The sequence below is a fragment of the Chanodichthys erythropterus genome, chromosome 17 (assembly GCF_024489055.1).
Source record: "Chanodichthys erythropterus isolate Z2021 chromosome 17, ASM2448905v1, whole genome shotgun sequence".
Lineage (NCBI taxonomy): Eukaryota > Metazoa > Chordata > Actinopteri > Cypriniformes > Xenocyprididae > Chanodichthys > Chanodichthys erythropterus.
In genome coordinates this window covers 32,972,814-32,988,692 of record NC_090237.1, presented here as the reverse complement: position 1 = coordinate 32,988,692, position 15,879 = coordinate 32,972,814, and the positions used below count along the sequence as shown (strand labels likewise).

At 35.1% G+C, this 15,879-nt stretch overlaps 1 protein-coding gene across 9 annotated transcripts in view; it reads right to left on the bottom strand.

Moving 5' to 3' along the window:
• Positions 1-15,807, bottom strand: part of mre11a (MRE11 homolog A, double strand break repair nuclease) — a 200,420-nt gene extending 184,613 nt beyond the window's left edge. For 3 of the 9 annotated variants that reach the window (XM_067365339.1, XM_067365341.1, XM_067365340.1), the window contains exons 1-4: positions 15,416-15,744; positions 14,179-14,311; positions 13,139-13,237; positions 956-1,116 (exon numbers count right to left, since the gene is read on the bottom strand). In XM_067365339.1, the coding sequence (XP_067221440.1) occupies positions 956-1,116; positions 13,139-13,237; positions 14,179-14,311; positions 15,416-15,609 (587 nt within the window). In that variant the 5' untranslated portion in view covers positions 15,610-15,744. Of the gene's footprint in view, positions 1-955; positions 1,117-13,138; positions 13,238-13,474; positions 13,587-14,178; positions 14,312-15,415 lie in introns of those variants that run through there. The other 6 variants (XM_067365344.1, XM_067365345.1, XM_067365347.1 and 3 more) reach the window with 6 other exon arrangements.
• Positions 15,808-15,879: the final 72 nt, after the last annotated feature.

Genomic DNA, 15,879 nt, shown 5'->3' with positions numbered 1-15,879 from the left:
TCATTTGTTTCTTCTCACTTTTAAATTCCAGTTATTGTGCGTGTGACGCCAATTCATAGTCCTTATGTTGTGCGATCTAACAGACATCCTGTAGCCAGTATAATAACATCATTCATAAACGGTAATAAACTCCTGCAAGATCATTTTATGCAAATCCACAGCCCTTTACCTACATAGCAAGTATTATAATGGGAATAACATCATATTGGAGAGTTTTACCGTGCTGACGACACGCTCTTTGAGTGCTGATTGACAGCCGTAGGTAGCTGAGGGAAGACGAGTTTCTGACCATGAACTTAACGATGCATACTCCCTCACATGAAGCTATGGAATGGCTTCAGATAATTTTGAATATAGTGCACGAAAACTTAATTGGTGCTAGTTTTGGTGCGCGTACTTATTTTGCTCTGACTCCTACTTTTGCTATAAAAGAGCTCAATAATAAGACGGTTATTTAAATATCGCGACAAGCCTAATTTCCGTTTCATTTTGAGACTGTGGCGGGACAAATTAGAATGTGGCGGGCCGCCACAGTCTAGTCAATGTATGGGAAACACTGAGATATCTTAATATCCTTTTAGATTCTGGTTCTTAACAAACTTTCCTTTTGGTATGTTCATTTTACATTTTCTCCATGAGTAAACTGGTCAGTTTTACAAATTTTCAGTGGTCAAAAACCAAATGTGGGTTGTATACAGCTGATACTTTTTTCTTTCAAAGAGGAATATCTAAAGAACAAATAATGTTGAAACTAAAAATGTATTATGTGTTTTTCTATTGACTCACTTGCACAGAACATACCTGTCTGAGTGCCATAAATATTCCTTTTCCAAAGTTTTCTTGCCTCTAACTCTAAAAGTATTCAAGATATCTTAATGTCCTTCTAAAAAGACTTGCATGTCAAGCCTTAAGCAAGCAACTCTGTTCAAGACACCAAAAAAAAAAAAAAACTTACTTGCTGTGGCTGAAATTGACAGCCTGATCACTGAGGATTTCAAAGATGATTGGCCGGTCACCCATGCAATACTTCCTCATCACCTCCATGCAGCTATGCATAGTTTTGCGGGATGGTTTATTGTCATGGAACAGATCCCCACCCAGCAAAACAAAGTCAACCTGAGAGAAAAAGAGAGAAGCACCATGAAAAACAAATGTCAGGTAAAGGAGAAAAAGTATAGTGTGTATACTGTACATTATACAGTAGGGGTGCAACGGTTCTCGGTAAAAAAAAAAAAAAAAAAAAAAAAAAAAAAAAAAAATCAAGGTCTTTGCGGCGCTGCATCAAGTCGAACAAGCCTAATGTCTTTACTACCTTTTTGGGCCATAAAAAGTGGTAATAACATTGCAGTCTATGGAGGGTCAGAAAGTGCTCAGATTTCATCAAAAAGATCGGAATTTGTGTTCTGAAGATGAATGAAGGTCTTATGAGTTTAAAACAACTTGAGAGTGAGTAATTAATTATTTCAGAATCAGCGTTGTTATATTTCATATACCTCAACTGAATTGTGGTAATTTGTTTTTGTTCTTGTTTTTTTTTACTGTCTGTTTACTTGTCTTTTTGTAAATTCAATTCAGTTTGAAATCAAGCTTTCTTATGCTGCATGTGAGCTATTGCAACAAAGTTACCCTATTGTAAAGACACAAATACACAGAGTGAGCAAATATTTAAGTGAGATTATTATAATGGTAATTGATCAATGTTATTGGTATTTAAAATGATACTGAATATTGATCATTTGTATTGTATTGAAGTTAGAAATTCCAGTATTGTGACCACTAATTCATGCACTTCATGAATAAGGTGAAAGTGCTTTGTTGAAAGTTGCTATTTTCTACTGATTGATTGAATATGGTTTGGAAATTCATTAAATATTGCCGGCTAAAAAGTAATTAGTAATTTTAGTACTTTGAGCAGTTTATGAGAAGAGTAATTTGTACTTTTACTTGAGTACAAAATTTCAGTACTCTTTCCACCACTGAAAACTACTGTTTGATACCTGAAAAACCTGAAAAGCACTGTTTATTTTATTTGAATATTTGTTCTATTGTACCAAAATTTTGTTCTATTGTACCAAAATTGAGAATGCTTTTTAAAATTCCAAAATATTAAATTTGAATTTAACTATCCCAACCCCTGGTCCTGGACTCATCAGTAGAGATTCCGCAAAGATTCCACACTTCTGATGACGAATCGCATGGGTCAGCAAGAGTGAAAATGAATGGCATGGTTGGACGGTGTGTGCTGCGTGTATGGCAAGGGAGATGTGTGAAGATGGTAAAGTTCGGAATGGTGGGTGAATTTGTGGAAGAAAATGGGGATTGGAAGCTCTCCTTATTCCTTTAGAGAGTATTTCTTTAGCGGGTCAAAGCGAACACTGCTTGGCAGTTCAGCAGCCAAAGCTCAGTAAAGGTGAGATCAAGCAAATAAAATTGCTGTGTGTAGAGAAAGTGGTTTCAAAATAACCACTTGTGTTTAGGGATGAACTGAAAGCCCTGCAGGGTACTACAGTAAAACTCTGTGTGTGGCCCAATGAAACACATCATTTCTTTAATCCTCAATCTGTTCCATATGCAATGAGGTATAAAGAGGAAAGAGAGCTTGAGAGACTTCCAAATCTTGGAATCATTGCACCAGTTCAGTTTTCTAATTGGGCAAACAAAAATATGTACATCATGCAACTGACCCAAGTACAGCATATTTTAATGGTTTAGTGCTGTTTTTTTTTTTTTTTTCTAAAAAAGTTCAGTGGTATTTTACTTGTTAAAAAAATGTTTTGTTTGCTTTCAGTATCCATTTTAAAAACTATTGGTTGAATTATTGGTTATTGGCCTGGGGTGCGTTTCCCAAAAGCATTGTTAGGTCGCAAGTTCCATTGAATTCTGTTGGTAATGATGAAACACACCCCAGTACGGTCCAACCTACTTATTGTTATCACCAAAATCCACTATCGGTCGACCTCTAAATTGAACCAAGTCACCCTACATTTTTTCTTTTTTGAAAATCTGTTACACTCACATGTATGTCATATTATGGAAGAAGGAATCTGTCGCTACTTTTGTTTCATCACGACCTTAAGTCCTTTATTTAAAACTATGCTGTGCTATATCCAGTTGGCCACTGTTACTTACATCCGTGTCATATTCACCGTTTACTGTATGTAAAATAAGCATTCTGGTTTTATTTAAAAGTCGGAATGAAAAGGAAGCTGCAATAGTCTTTCCTTTCCTATTTTGATGTTTATTCAAGTGAAACAGATTCTTGAACAAGAAAAAACATAAAGCGGGACATGATTTTATCTATCGGGAATTATTGGATCATTGGATCTTTGATGTTTGCTATTGCAATTTCATGTGAGTGGCAGGTTGTCTGCCAGTAAACTTAAAAGAAGATATGTTGTGGGTAGGGCTGCAGAAACTATTCAATAAAATCGATAATAATCGATAATGAAAATCATCGACAACAATTCTCATTATTGTTTAGTTGGCTCCGCCCACCGTGCACGGAAGACTTCCGCCAGTCACGTCAAATTACAATGCTGAATAACGCATTTCTATGGACAAAAATAGTGGAGGAAACACAGTGAGATGCTGCGGCAAAGGTATGAGATCTAAGCTGATCTTAACATGAGAATTCTTTATTTTAAGCTTCAAGCTAATGCATTAGAATAATGGCTTGCCCTACCAGGCACTTTAACAGATGCATGTGCCTCCTCAGCGCAAAACGTTAATTCTACGGCTATATCCTTATCTGTAAATGTTACAAATTCACGTGCACATTTCCATTTTGCATAAAGGCTCATCCTGACAGTCTGCGTTAAACTTCAAACTTTACTGAATGAGCGTCGCCGCGCACACCTGCGTCAGACAGACGGACCACGGGAGAGAGGGAGACTATTAATATTCAGCGCAAAAATATTAATTTTGCTGAAATATCTGTTGTTTAAAGTTAAAGTTAGAATTTTAAAGTCAACATGTCATTCAAGTATTTTATAGTAGTAGTAACTGAAAAGGGATAACAACATGTAATTGAAAATAAATGTAAGACGTTTCTTATAGCATATTACAGGATAAAGAAATGACAGTAAGAGGTGATTGTTGGTGAATGTGTGTGTTCCTGCAGAACATTTATCTTGCCTGTTGGTTAACACTGAGTGTGTGTTTTTCTTATTTCTCTATTATGTCAATTTTTAATGTAGAGTAGAGATTTAAACTATATTCACTATACAGTGCTAAAGTTATTAGACATCTGATACCCAATGTATGGTTTGTGCCACAGGTCAGGGCAGTATTGGTGCTAAAATCATTTTTTATGTTTCTATAATGGTTAATCCACCAGTATGTATAAGCTCTTTAGTTACAGCAGTATTTCTAAAGATACAATATATTTATTGTTGTTATCCATGAATTTTTTATTTGACTGTTTTATAAGAAAAAGTAAAACACTTCATAGTTGTTTTTTTCATATGCCCAGTTACAGTCAATAAGAACAGAGACTGTTAAGGGTTTTTTTTGTTATGTGTAAATATTATTTATAAACCATTTAGTTTTTTTAGTTTGTTATTTTCCTAATAAATGGCAATACCATTTTTAGTTTTAGATGGATTACTAAAATATTTGTGTTCTCTCTTTATTATGACACAAAGTCTAATAAATTAAGCACTGTATGTTTTCATAGCATTCAGTTGGCACATTTGTTTGAAGTACATTGGGCAGGATGTGCAATAGTGTGTGTTTTTTTTCAATAAAATAAAGTAAGTAAAAGTAAAAGTAAATAAGTAAAAAAATAAGTAAAATTAGGATTTTTATCTGATTAATCGAAAAAATAAATCAGCCAACTAATCGATTATCAAAATAATGATTAGTTGCAGCCCTAGTTGTGGGAGTGGGAAGTTATTTTGATTAAAGATTACAACATGAAATATAGCTGCATGCAGTGATGACGGGCCCAAGCCCAGTGGGACTGCCAACCCGGTAGCATCAGGACAAATGTGCATGGTGGGCATTAGGCATTTAAAATGGGTAAACATAAAAGGACTATGTTAAAGTCATTTGGGTGTGAACGTTTGGGTATGGTAGGGGTGTACCCGAAGCCGAATACCTTATTCGGAAATGCAAGGATAATGGCTTCGAAACGAATAAAGGGTAACAAATAATTCTGCCGAATAATAATCAACTGAGACTGAAACAGTCACTCCTCGTGTTTGCTGGACAACAGGTAAGCCAGGGGATCATAGCATGATACATAAACCTCTAAAATCACTAATAATAATAATAATATGTGTGTGAAGCGAATGCATTGAACTTTATGAATGAAATGAGCGCAAATCAAATGACCGAACTGCTGTTGCGTCTCTTCTAAATCAGAGCTTGAAAGGAGTAATATCGACTAAAATACGCTACTACATCATACATATGTTCTACTGTTCAATATGTAGGCCTATATTTAATTGATGTAAACCTTACACGATATGATACACGAATGAATGGAATTAGCACATCATATTTGCAAATCAAATAGCTGTGCTCCATCTCTGCACGTCTCTGAGAAACAAACCTGTTCTCCGTCAAAATAATCAAAGACACATATAGCCACATTTTCTACTAGGCCTACACGTTTGCTCCTTTATCTGTTGCTGGTTTGAGTGGCACACGCACATTTGTTTAGTGAAGTTCAAAGAGACTCGCTTAACGAGAAAGTTTGGAATGAATAATCAAGATAATCAAAGACACATATAGCCACATTTTCTACTAGACCTATACGTTTGCTCCTTTATCTGTTGCTGGTTTGAGTGGCACACGCACATTTGTTTAGTGAAGTTCAAAGAGACTCGCTTAAAGAGAAAGTTTTGAATTCATTCAGTGCCTTGAATTCATTCAGTTGTTAACGACAATCACTGAATCACTAAACGTTTGCCATAAATAAAATCACTCTGCTTGTACGATAATTTTATTATTATTATTATTTATTAGCTAATTTTATTTTTAACAAAACTGAAGAGGGCAAATAGCCTTAAAAAAATATTTTTTCCATGTTGTTTTCTTTTTTCCCCATTCTTTTCCAGACCTGGAGATTTTTTTAATCAAATTCCATAAATTTCCAAACTGCATAGGAATTTTCTCATGATTTACAAATAGTTGGAAACATTTGGCATATTGTAAGTACTCAACTGAACAAAACACTGGCCTAGTGGTTTTTGGATATTTCACTGCAAAAATCTTACATATTCTGCCTTTAAAATACCTCACAGATCATTTATTAATCCATGTTGTAAAAACCCATAATACCCAGATTAAGGGACAGTAATATTATAATAAGATCCCCTTCCTATGTCACTAGGGGAGCGAAATCTGAGCAGCTTGTTTTTTCACATGCTTACAGAGAAAGGTTTACTAAAACAAAGTTACTGGGTTGTCCTTTTTTCACGTTTTCTGTGTTGATAGATGCACCAGGGACCCGATTATAGCATTTAAACACAGAGAAAGTCAGATTTTCTAGTCTCATTATCTAGTCTCATGTATACTACATTTAGCCAAGGCTGCAAAACTACCTCCCTGTTACAAATATGGTAGAACCATCGCTTCTATCATTAAAGATTGCTTTATAAATAATCTTCCTGATCAGTTTCATCTCTTCAGCATACCAGATAGCTTAGAAGAACTTGATGTTGCAACAGAAACTACCGACTCTCTCTTTCTTCCAGCACTTTAGACACAGTTGCTTCTTTGCTCCTTTTTAAAGATTATCAGTATCCTCACAACTATGCTCCTTTTTAGAAAGAAATGGTATCTGTGAGGATTTCCAGTCTGGATTGAGACTGTACCGTAGTACTGAGACGGCTCTCATTAGAGTTACAAATTAGAGATTACAAATTATTTGCTCTTATCATTGGATCATAGCTGTATTTCTCTGTTAGTGTTACTGGATCTTACTGGATGCAGCATTTAACACTATCGACCACAACATTCTTTTGTATAGACTTGAAAGTTATGTTGGCATTAGTGGAATAGCACTGGCATGGTTCAAAATCAAATCATACTTATCTGACGTTATCAGTTTGTAGTAGCAAATAGGCATGCACTGATACCATTTTTACGGACCGAGTACGAGTACCGATACGTTTTTCTAGTACTCGCAGATACCGATGCCTACACTGTAAAAAATTATTTTATGGCTAAATAAATAGAAAATAGGAAAAATCATGCATCTTTTGCCAAGAATAATCTTGTAAAAATGAAAACTGTAGAATATTAAGTAAAATGTAAATACATACAAATTTTTACTAGCAAATATTAGACATCCAACAGACAAGTAAATTTTACTTGTGATTCTCTGGCATATTTACACAAATTAATAAAGTAATTGAAGCAAATTTTAAAAATCATATAAAATGTACTTCTTGAATAGGGGTGTATCGATATATCGCAGTACGATATTTCCCAATGCAAAAATGTTACGATATGTATCGTAGAGTGATGGCGATACTTTTACGATATGACGGCAGTCTAATCTTATTGGTTGAGCTGCCGACGTGACCTACTCTGCAACAAGGAGGTGGCAGTGAGAGAAGCCGGGTTGTCACTGCATATTAATGGTGTGTCTCAATCAGCTCTCTAGTTCAGTAAGTGTTTCGCACACACATTGAATCTTGCGAATAGTCTCGCGTCAGTCTCTTGCTTGGTCGCGTCAAAAAAGTCGTGGATTTCTTTCACCGCAGTGCCACAGCTGTGCTCACAGAAAAGCAAAAAATGCTTGCGATGCTTTACTTTAAGAACTTCTGTCTTAGGGGCCATTCACATATTGAGTCCTTCCCGCGTGCAAGTCAGTTATTTCAAATGTAGCCACACGGCAGGCACGCTCATAATGGAAGGAACGCGGTCGCAATGCGATTGGGGGCGGGGATCACGAGCATTTAAAGGGGACACACGCTAAATCGCCGCATTTTTAATTACGCCCCAAAATAGGCAGTTGAAACATTGTATAATAAAAAATCTATGGGGTATTTTGATCTGAAACTTCACAGACACATTCCGGGGATAGGATTCTAGGGCACCTTTAAACAATTTTCAGCTAAAAGCTCACTTTCAGACACCAGTGAGTGTTTGAAATAACTTCCTTGTGATCCGATGGGAATTCTGATCACCGTATCAGGCAGAAACATATGTGATGCTAAAGTCTACTTATGCTAATCATTGCGATGATAAATACTAGGGCTGGGCGAAAAAAATAAAATCTTGATTTTTCAGAACGATTGACCGAATCATGATTTTGATTTCGATTTTTTTTTTGGTGTAACTCAGTGGTCTCAAACTGCCGGCCCGCGGGCCATTTACGGCCCGCCCTCCCCCACTACCCGGCCCGCAACTGATCTCAAAAATAAAACATAATCCGGCCCGCTAAATTATTATTATTATTTTTATTATTATTATTATTATTCTTGAGTTGCTACCTGTCTGATATGCAAAGAAAAAGTTGCCGTTCTATGGGGGCATTCACATATCGCGTCACATATCACATTCTCCTTCTTTCCAATGCGCTTTCGCTCCAGTTGCGTCTGTCGTTGCTATGCAACCATGAGCCGCGCTCTCAACCGCGTCACTTCTATTATGAGCGCGCTTGCCTAAATTACAGTAAAAGCACTCGACTTTTAAGTCACGAGCGTCGATTTAAACCACTGAAACTCATCTGATGCAGCCATTAAACGTTACCGATGCTCAAACGGCATCTTGGACAAATGCGCTGCCAGGTATCTGTCAAGGAACAGAAGAGTGTATAAATGTATTCAGGGATTGTATTTGTTCAGTAGCCTACAGTGTTGGTCAGTGCACAATTTTAATGTTATTTAAGCTAACATAAAGTAAGGGAAAATACTTCCACTAAATATTAAAAACTAATAATGTATGTAACAATGAGAGAATTTAATTTTTTGGCAAAATAAAGTTGATATATATAGCTCCAGTTTTTTTTTTTTTTTTCATTTCTGACCCCTCCACACCACAAGTGTTGATGGTTTTGTTCCTAAATTACTATTTTTTTTCTTTTTTTATTCCATGCACCTTGCTGGATGTGAGAAGTTGCACCAGACTATTGCAATTAATAGTATATTAGTAGTATTATATTAGTAATAGTATTATATAATTATATTACACTCTGTAACAATGAGAGAGACACTGCTGTTTACATTTAGTATGGTAAATAAAATATTTATAGTATAGGTATAAAGATATTTTAGTAGGCAAATTTGATGTAAATGAGAAATAATGCAAGGGAAAGTAAATTTTCTGAAATGTTGCGCTTTCTTGCGCTTGAATGTTAATATGGCCTTCCTATGAGGTGTCAATCACAGAAACGGCCCCCTGCCAATTTGAGTTTGAGACCCCTGGTGTAACTAGTCACCTTAAAAACTTAACTACAATATGATTTAAGTAACATTCTCTTTATTAACAATCTGGTTAAAAAACAGTTCCAAGTGCACAACCCAAGCGGAAAAAAAGTACATTTCTATAATATACTTAAAGTGCTATATTTTCGTGCACTAATTTTGCACTTAATATACTAAAAATTAATCTTTAGTACTTCTTAAGATCATCTTAAGAACATCTAAGTGTACTCAACTGTGCTATTTTGAGACAGCCTGAAATATGAACTAAAATGTGCTTTTAATATACTATCTCTGTATTTAAAAAAATATATTTAGCTACCACTTGTAGTACACTGTGAGTTCAATGTACTATAAGTGGTATCTAAATACAGTACAGTCCAAAAGTTTGGAACCACTAAGATTTTTAATGTTTTTAAAAGAAGTTTCGTCTGCTCACCAAGGCTACATTTATTTAATTAAAAATACAGTAAAAACAGTAATATTGTGAAATATTATTACAATTTAAAATAACTGTTTTCTATTTGAATATATTTCACAAAGTAATTTATTCCTGTGATGGCAAAGCTGAATTTTCAGGATCATTACGCCAGTCTCCGTGTCACATGATCCTTCAGAAATCATTCTAATATGCTGATCTGCTGCTCAAGAAACATTTAATGTGTACAATTTGTAAGGCTTGATTTCCTGCTAAACGAAACTGAGATCAAGCATCCTGCAATAAAGCAATAAAGTGTATCTGGAGAGAAGATCTTAAAAGAATAGCATAGGACAACGCCTTGCCCCCACACATCTACAGTATGCATAAACATTTACGATCCTTTTGTTCTGGTTCTGGTATAAAAGGTAAAGAGCAAAGCAGTCATGGGGGATCTTCTGCAGGCCCCCACAGAGAGGTGGGTGAATGTCTGAGGACATTCACCCATCCCTGTGTATATATGCATTTCTTTGAGTAATCGATATTATGCATTTATCATTTCTGAATTGGCTTCTAATTGTAATGTAATTGGCATGATATATTTTTACTTGACAAATAAAATGTTTTATTTGTTTGATTCTGTATTATTCTTAATCCATTATTTCTAGTAGATCAAAGCGAAGGTATTACCTCAAATCTGTGTTCAGGATTGTTCATACGAAAGGTTTAATAGATGGAGCATGGGGCATGTCAATTAAGTCCATTTCGATTTCTGACAATCACTGCCTTAAATAAGCTGCAGTTTTCATAAATATATCAAAACTATGCTTTTTGTTACGAGTAAGCAGAGCGTGACCGACTTAAAGGTAGATATTTACCCTGCATCCAATGTTTAAGGTCAGACTGACGAGTTTGTGTCCGGGAAGAGCAAGTTGGCCAAAGTGACTCTTCTAAAGCGATACCGGGACTGCAGTGAACGAAATAATTGAAGATATAAGGTAATCAGAATAATCAAATATCTAAATTAATACATAACAAATGATTAATTTCTAATTGGAGACACAACCCTTAGAATAAGAATAATTTTAAATTGGAGTCAGATTAAGCGAGTGAAATTAAGTAAACTTAATAGAGACACTGAAAAGGCATACACGTGTTAACCTTTGCCCAACGCCGTCGGACTCCGTTTTTGGGCCGATGGGGTGGTCCTTACAAATTGTACAAAATATTTGTGTACAATTTTTTTTTTCAGGATTATTTGATGAATAGAAAGTTCAAAAGAACAGTGTTTATCTGAAATATAATCTTTTGTAACATTATAAATGTCTTTACTGCCACTTTTGATTGATTTAATGCATCCCCGCTGAATAAAAGTATTAATTTCTTTAATTTCTTTTCAAAAAAATACAAATAAACATTCTTACTGACCCCAAACTTTTGAACGGTAGTGTATAATGCTACAGAAGCTTTTTATTTCAGATAAATGCTGTTCTTTTGAACTTTCTATTCATCAAGGAATCCTGAAAAAAAAAGTACACAACTGTTTTCAACATTGAAAATAATCATAAATGTTTATTGAGCAGCAAATCAGCATATTAGAATGATTTCTGAAGGATCATGTGACACTGAAGACTGGAGTAATGATGCTGAAAATTCAGCTTTGCATCACAGGAATAAATTACTTTGTCAAATATATTTAAATAGTACACAGTTATTTTAAATTGTAATAATATTTCACAATAGTACTGTTTTTTTACTGTATTTTTAATTAAATAAATGTAGCCTTGGTGAGCAGACGAAACTTCTTTTAAAAACATTAAAAATCTTAGTGGTTCCAAACTTTTGGACTGTACTGTACATTTTTTAAATACAGAGATAGTATATTATTAGTATATTTTAGTATTTTAGTTCATATTTCATGGTGTCTCAAAATAGCACAGTTGAGTACACTTAGATGTTCTTAAGATGATCTTAAGAAGTACTAAAGAAGAATTGTTTTGTCTTGTGAAGTAAATGCAAACATCTTTTATGTAAAATATCTTACTCAGGACAGTACTAAACAAAAATTAACATGCATTTTGTATGATCTCTCTTATTTTATTAAAATAATTATCATTTTCAGATTCTGCAAGTGGTTCACATACTTCTTTTTTTGTGTATATAATATAATATAATATAATATAATATAATATAATATAATATAATATAATATAATATAATATAATATAATATAATTTATATATTTATATTTTATAATTTTTATAAATCTTTGTGTCTGACATTTTTTAAGCTATGTTGCTAAGGTCATATTGAATATTGTACTCTTTATAGTCACTGTATTGTCAGGGTTAATGAACAAAAGGATTAAGCTTTTGAAACTACATAACATGCATGCAACAGACATGATATTATAAAGTCTAGCCTAGGTTCTCAGATTTCCTTCTCACGTCACTGAATTCACCATTAACTATTCACCTAAACAGTTTATGATGGTTTATATGGTATCGTTGTAATCCTTGACCATAAAAACATAGGAGTAGACATCACCTTTTCTGTGTTATCATGTTTGATTTAGAAGATATGTTACAAAATACATAATTTGGTTATGGCGGAAAGTAAAATGGTCGCCATGCCAACCATGAGACATTTTTTTGTGATGGCTCCATTTCTGAAAATGTTCAGGGCCCCAAACTGTACAAGTGTACCAAATTTCATTTTTCATTTTCAACATTTTTTTTCACATATCACCTGGACTATAAGCCAATTCTTAGATTCTGAATATTGGTAATGGATGATTTTTTTGTACACTTGTGTATTAATTTCACATAAATTATGTAATTAATATAAAGTGCTCAGCGTAAATGAGTACACCCCCTTTGAAAAGTAACATTTTAAACAATATCTCAACGAACACAAAAACAATTTCCAAAATGCTGACAAGACTAAATTTTATATAACATCTGTTATATAACTTATAACATGAAAGTTAGGTTAATAATAAAACTTAGAGAATAACATTTTCAGTTTTACTCAAATTAGGGTGATGCAAAAATGAGTACACCCCACTGAAAGTCTCTGGAGCAAAGCTAAATTTTAGACTACAAATGTCTAATTTAACAAGAATTCAACCACAGGTGAGTCTAATTATTCATTACACAGGTGTCTAGTAGACAGTTGCCTATAAAAGGGTGTTAAATATCACAAGACCTGAGAAAGAAGATAATTTCTTTACACCAGAAAGGTGAAGGCTACAAGAAGATCAGCAAAGCTTTACTTATCAGTCATAATACTGTAGCAAAAGTGGTACAAAAATTTTAAAAAGATGGAACTGCAACCATCTCACAGAGACATCCAGGTCGTCCACGGAAGTTGACACCTCGACAGGAGCATCTTCTGATGAGAAGGCTTGAAGAAAATCGGCATGCAAGTACAGTGCAGTTATCTAAAGAAATAGAAAGCCAAACAGGGGTGACTATTTCCCGTGACACAATATGGCGTACACTGCAGAGGAATGGCATGCATGGGTGCCTAGAGTTTGCCAGGGCCCATGCTATCAAAGATGAAGACTACTGGGACTCTGGAGTGATGAGACCAATATAAATGTTTTTGGAACTTATGGCTTCAAAACTGTATGGCGTTGCAAAGGTGAGGAATACAAAGAAAAATGCATGGTGCCTACAGTGAAACATGGTGCTTGCAGTGTCCTTATGCGGGGCTGCATTAGTGCTGCTGGTGTCGGGGAGCTGCATTTCATTGATGGCATCATGAATTCACAGATGTACTGCTTTATACTGAAAGAAAAGATGCTACCATCACTCCATGCCCCTGGTCGTCGTGCACTTTTCCAACATGACAATGATTCTAAACACATAAGACCACTGTTGGATTTCTGAAGAAGAACAGGGTGAAAGTGATTCATTGGCTCCTGATCTGAACCCAATCGAACACCTATGGGGAATTCTGAAGCGACAAGTTGAGCATCACTCTCCATCCAGCATCTAGTCTCTAAAAGAGGTCATTCTTGTAGAATGGAAAAAGACAGATATTGCAAAATGTCGCCAACTTGTTCATTCCATGCCTAGAAGACTTGGTGCTGTCATTAAAAATTATGGAGGCCAGACAAAGTACTAGATGTAGTAGTTTTTGTTGTGGGGTATACTCATTTTTTGCATCACCCTAATTTGAGTAAAACTGAAAAATGTGTTATAAGTTAAACAGATGTTATATTAAACTTAGTCTATTCAACATTTTGGAAATAGTTTTTGTGTTCATTGAGATATTGTTTAAAATGTTACTTTTCAAAGGGGGTGTACTCATTTATGCTGAGCACTGTAAAATCACCTCAAAGTCTCAAACAATATGTACCCATTATTTCATTCCCACCTCATTTTGCACAGCTTGTTTCATGATCTCATCAAAGGTCACGAACGTGTCGTTTCCTCTTATGGCATCCTTCTCTAGATAACCTAGGTGAATGTCAGTGGCGATGAGAATCTTGAATGTGTCCTCATCGTCACTAAAAAAAAAAAAAAATTACAACATTCAAGAGGAATACTGGAACAGAAAACATTTCAAAAGGGTATTGTAAATGAATGGTAGCCTCGCTCTAAATGACAGCTACAATTAACTATATGGGTTTAGAAGTGTTGGAATTAAAACTTAAAGGGATAGTTCACCTAAAAGTTAAAATGTGATGTTTATTTGCTTACCCCCAGGGCATCCAAGATGTAGGTGACTTTATTTCTTCAGTAGAACACAAATGATGATTTTTAACTCCAACAGTTGCAGTCTATCAGTCGTATAATGCATGTCAATGTAAATTCCATCTATAAGAGTCAAAAAAACATGCACAGACAAATCCAAATTAAACCCTGTGGTCTGATGACCTAAGACACAAAACAATCGGTTTGAGTGAGAAACTGAACAGTATATATATAATTTTTTTACCTCTAAACACCACTATGTCCAACTGCCCTGCACATTCTTTTGGTGAGGTCAGAAAATGTGTTCTAAAGACGAAAGCAATATCTCGCGCTTTGCTTCAATGAGTGCAAGACATCACTTCCCTTCTCAGAGCGCGTTCGGACCTCACCAAACGGATGTGCAGAGAGGTTGGACATAGTGGTGTTTTAGAGGTAAAAAAAATGATATACTGTTCGGTTTCTCGCACAAACCGATCGTTTCATGTTTTAGGACATCAATGTGTCATCACGAGCCGCAGGGTTTAATTTGGATTTGTCTGTGCATGCTTTTTTTACTCTTATAGACGAAGTTCCCATTGACATGCATTACACGACTGACAGACCGCAACGGTTGGAGTTAAAAATCATCATTTGTGTTCTACTGAAGAAACAAAGTCACCTACATCTTGGATGCCTTGGGGGTAAGCGGATAAACATTAAATTTTCATTTTTGGGTGAACTATCCCTTTAATTAACCAGCAATAACCAGACCTACAGTTTATGTGGTTCCAGAAATTTTCTTTTGAGCCCTCATGAACAAAGCCAGCTGAATTTAAGTGTCACAATCACTTGCCAATCAACCAGTTAATACATGTTGTTTTGCAAGTTAAAACTAGACAAATGTTTACAAAAAAGCGAGTAAATATAACGTTACTCACATGGTGTTTCCAGCTGATGTCATACTGGGCTGCACGGAGACACTGAAAATGATGATGATGATGATGAAGTAGGGAAACAACAGACTGATCCAAATCAGTTGATGTTGATCTAGAGATTTATTGTACGTATATCCTAATGCAGAGAAAATTACAAACTGTATAATATGCGCATGCCATAGTCGACTCATAAACATGCGTGTGTTATTCACACAGAAGAGCAGATTTGATTCTAAAACTTTACTAAACAAACCTGCTGATAAGTATTTTAGATGAGATTTGAAAGATTTCGCCGCACTGTTTTTTCATTAACAGATCAAAACAAAAGAAAATTCACTTTACCTATCAAAAGAATTCAACTGCTCGCCACAAGACATTCGTTCACATGCAAGCAATCTCCTCCCACCGCGGAAGAAATCATACGCTCGCGGGAAGTTTTGTTTGAATCCTGGGAAATGTAGTTTAAA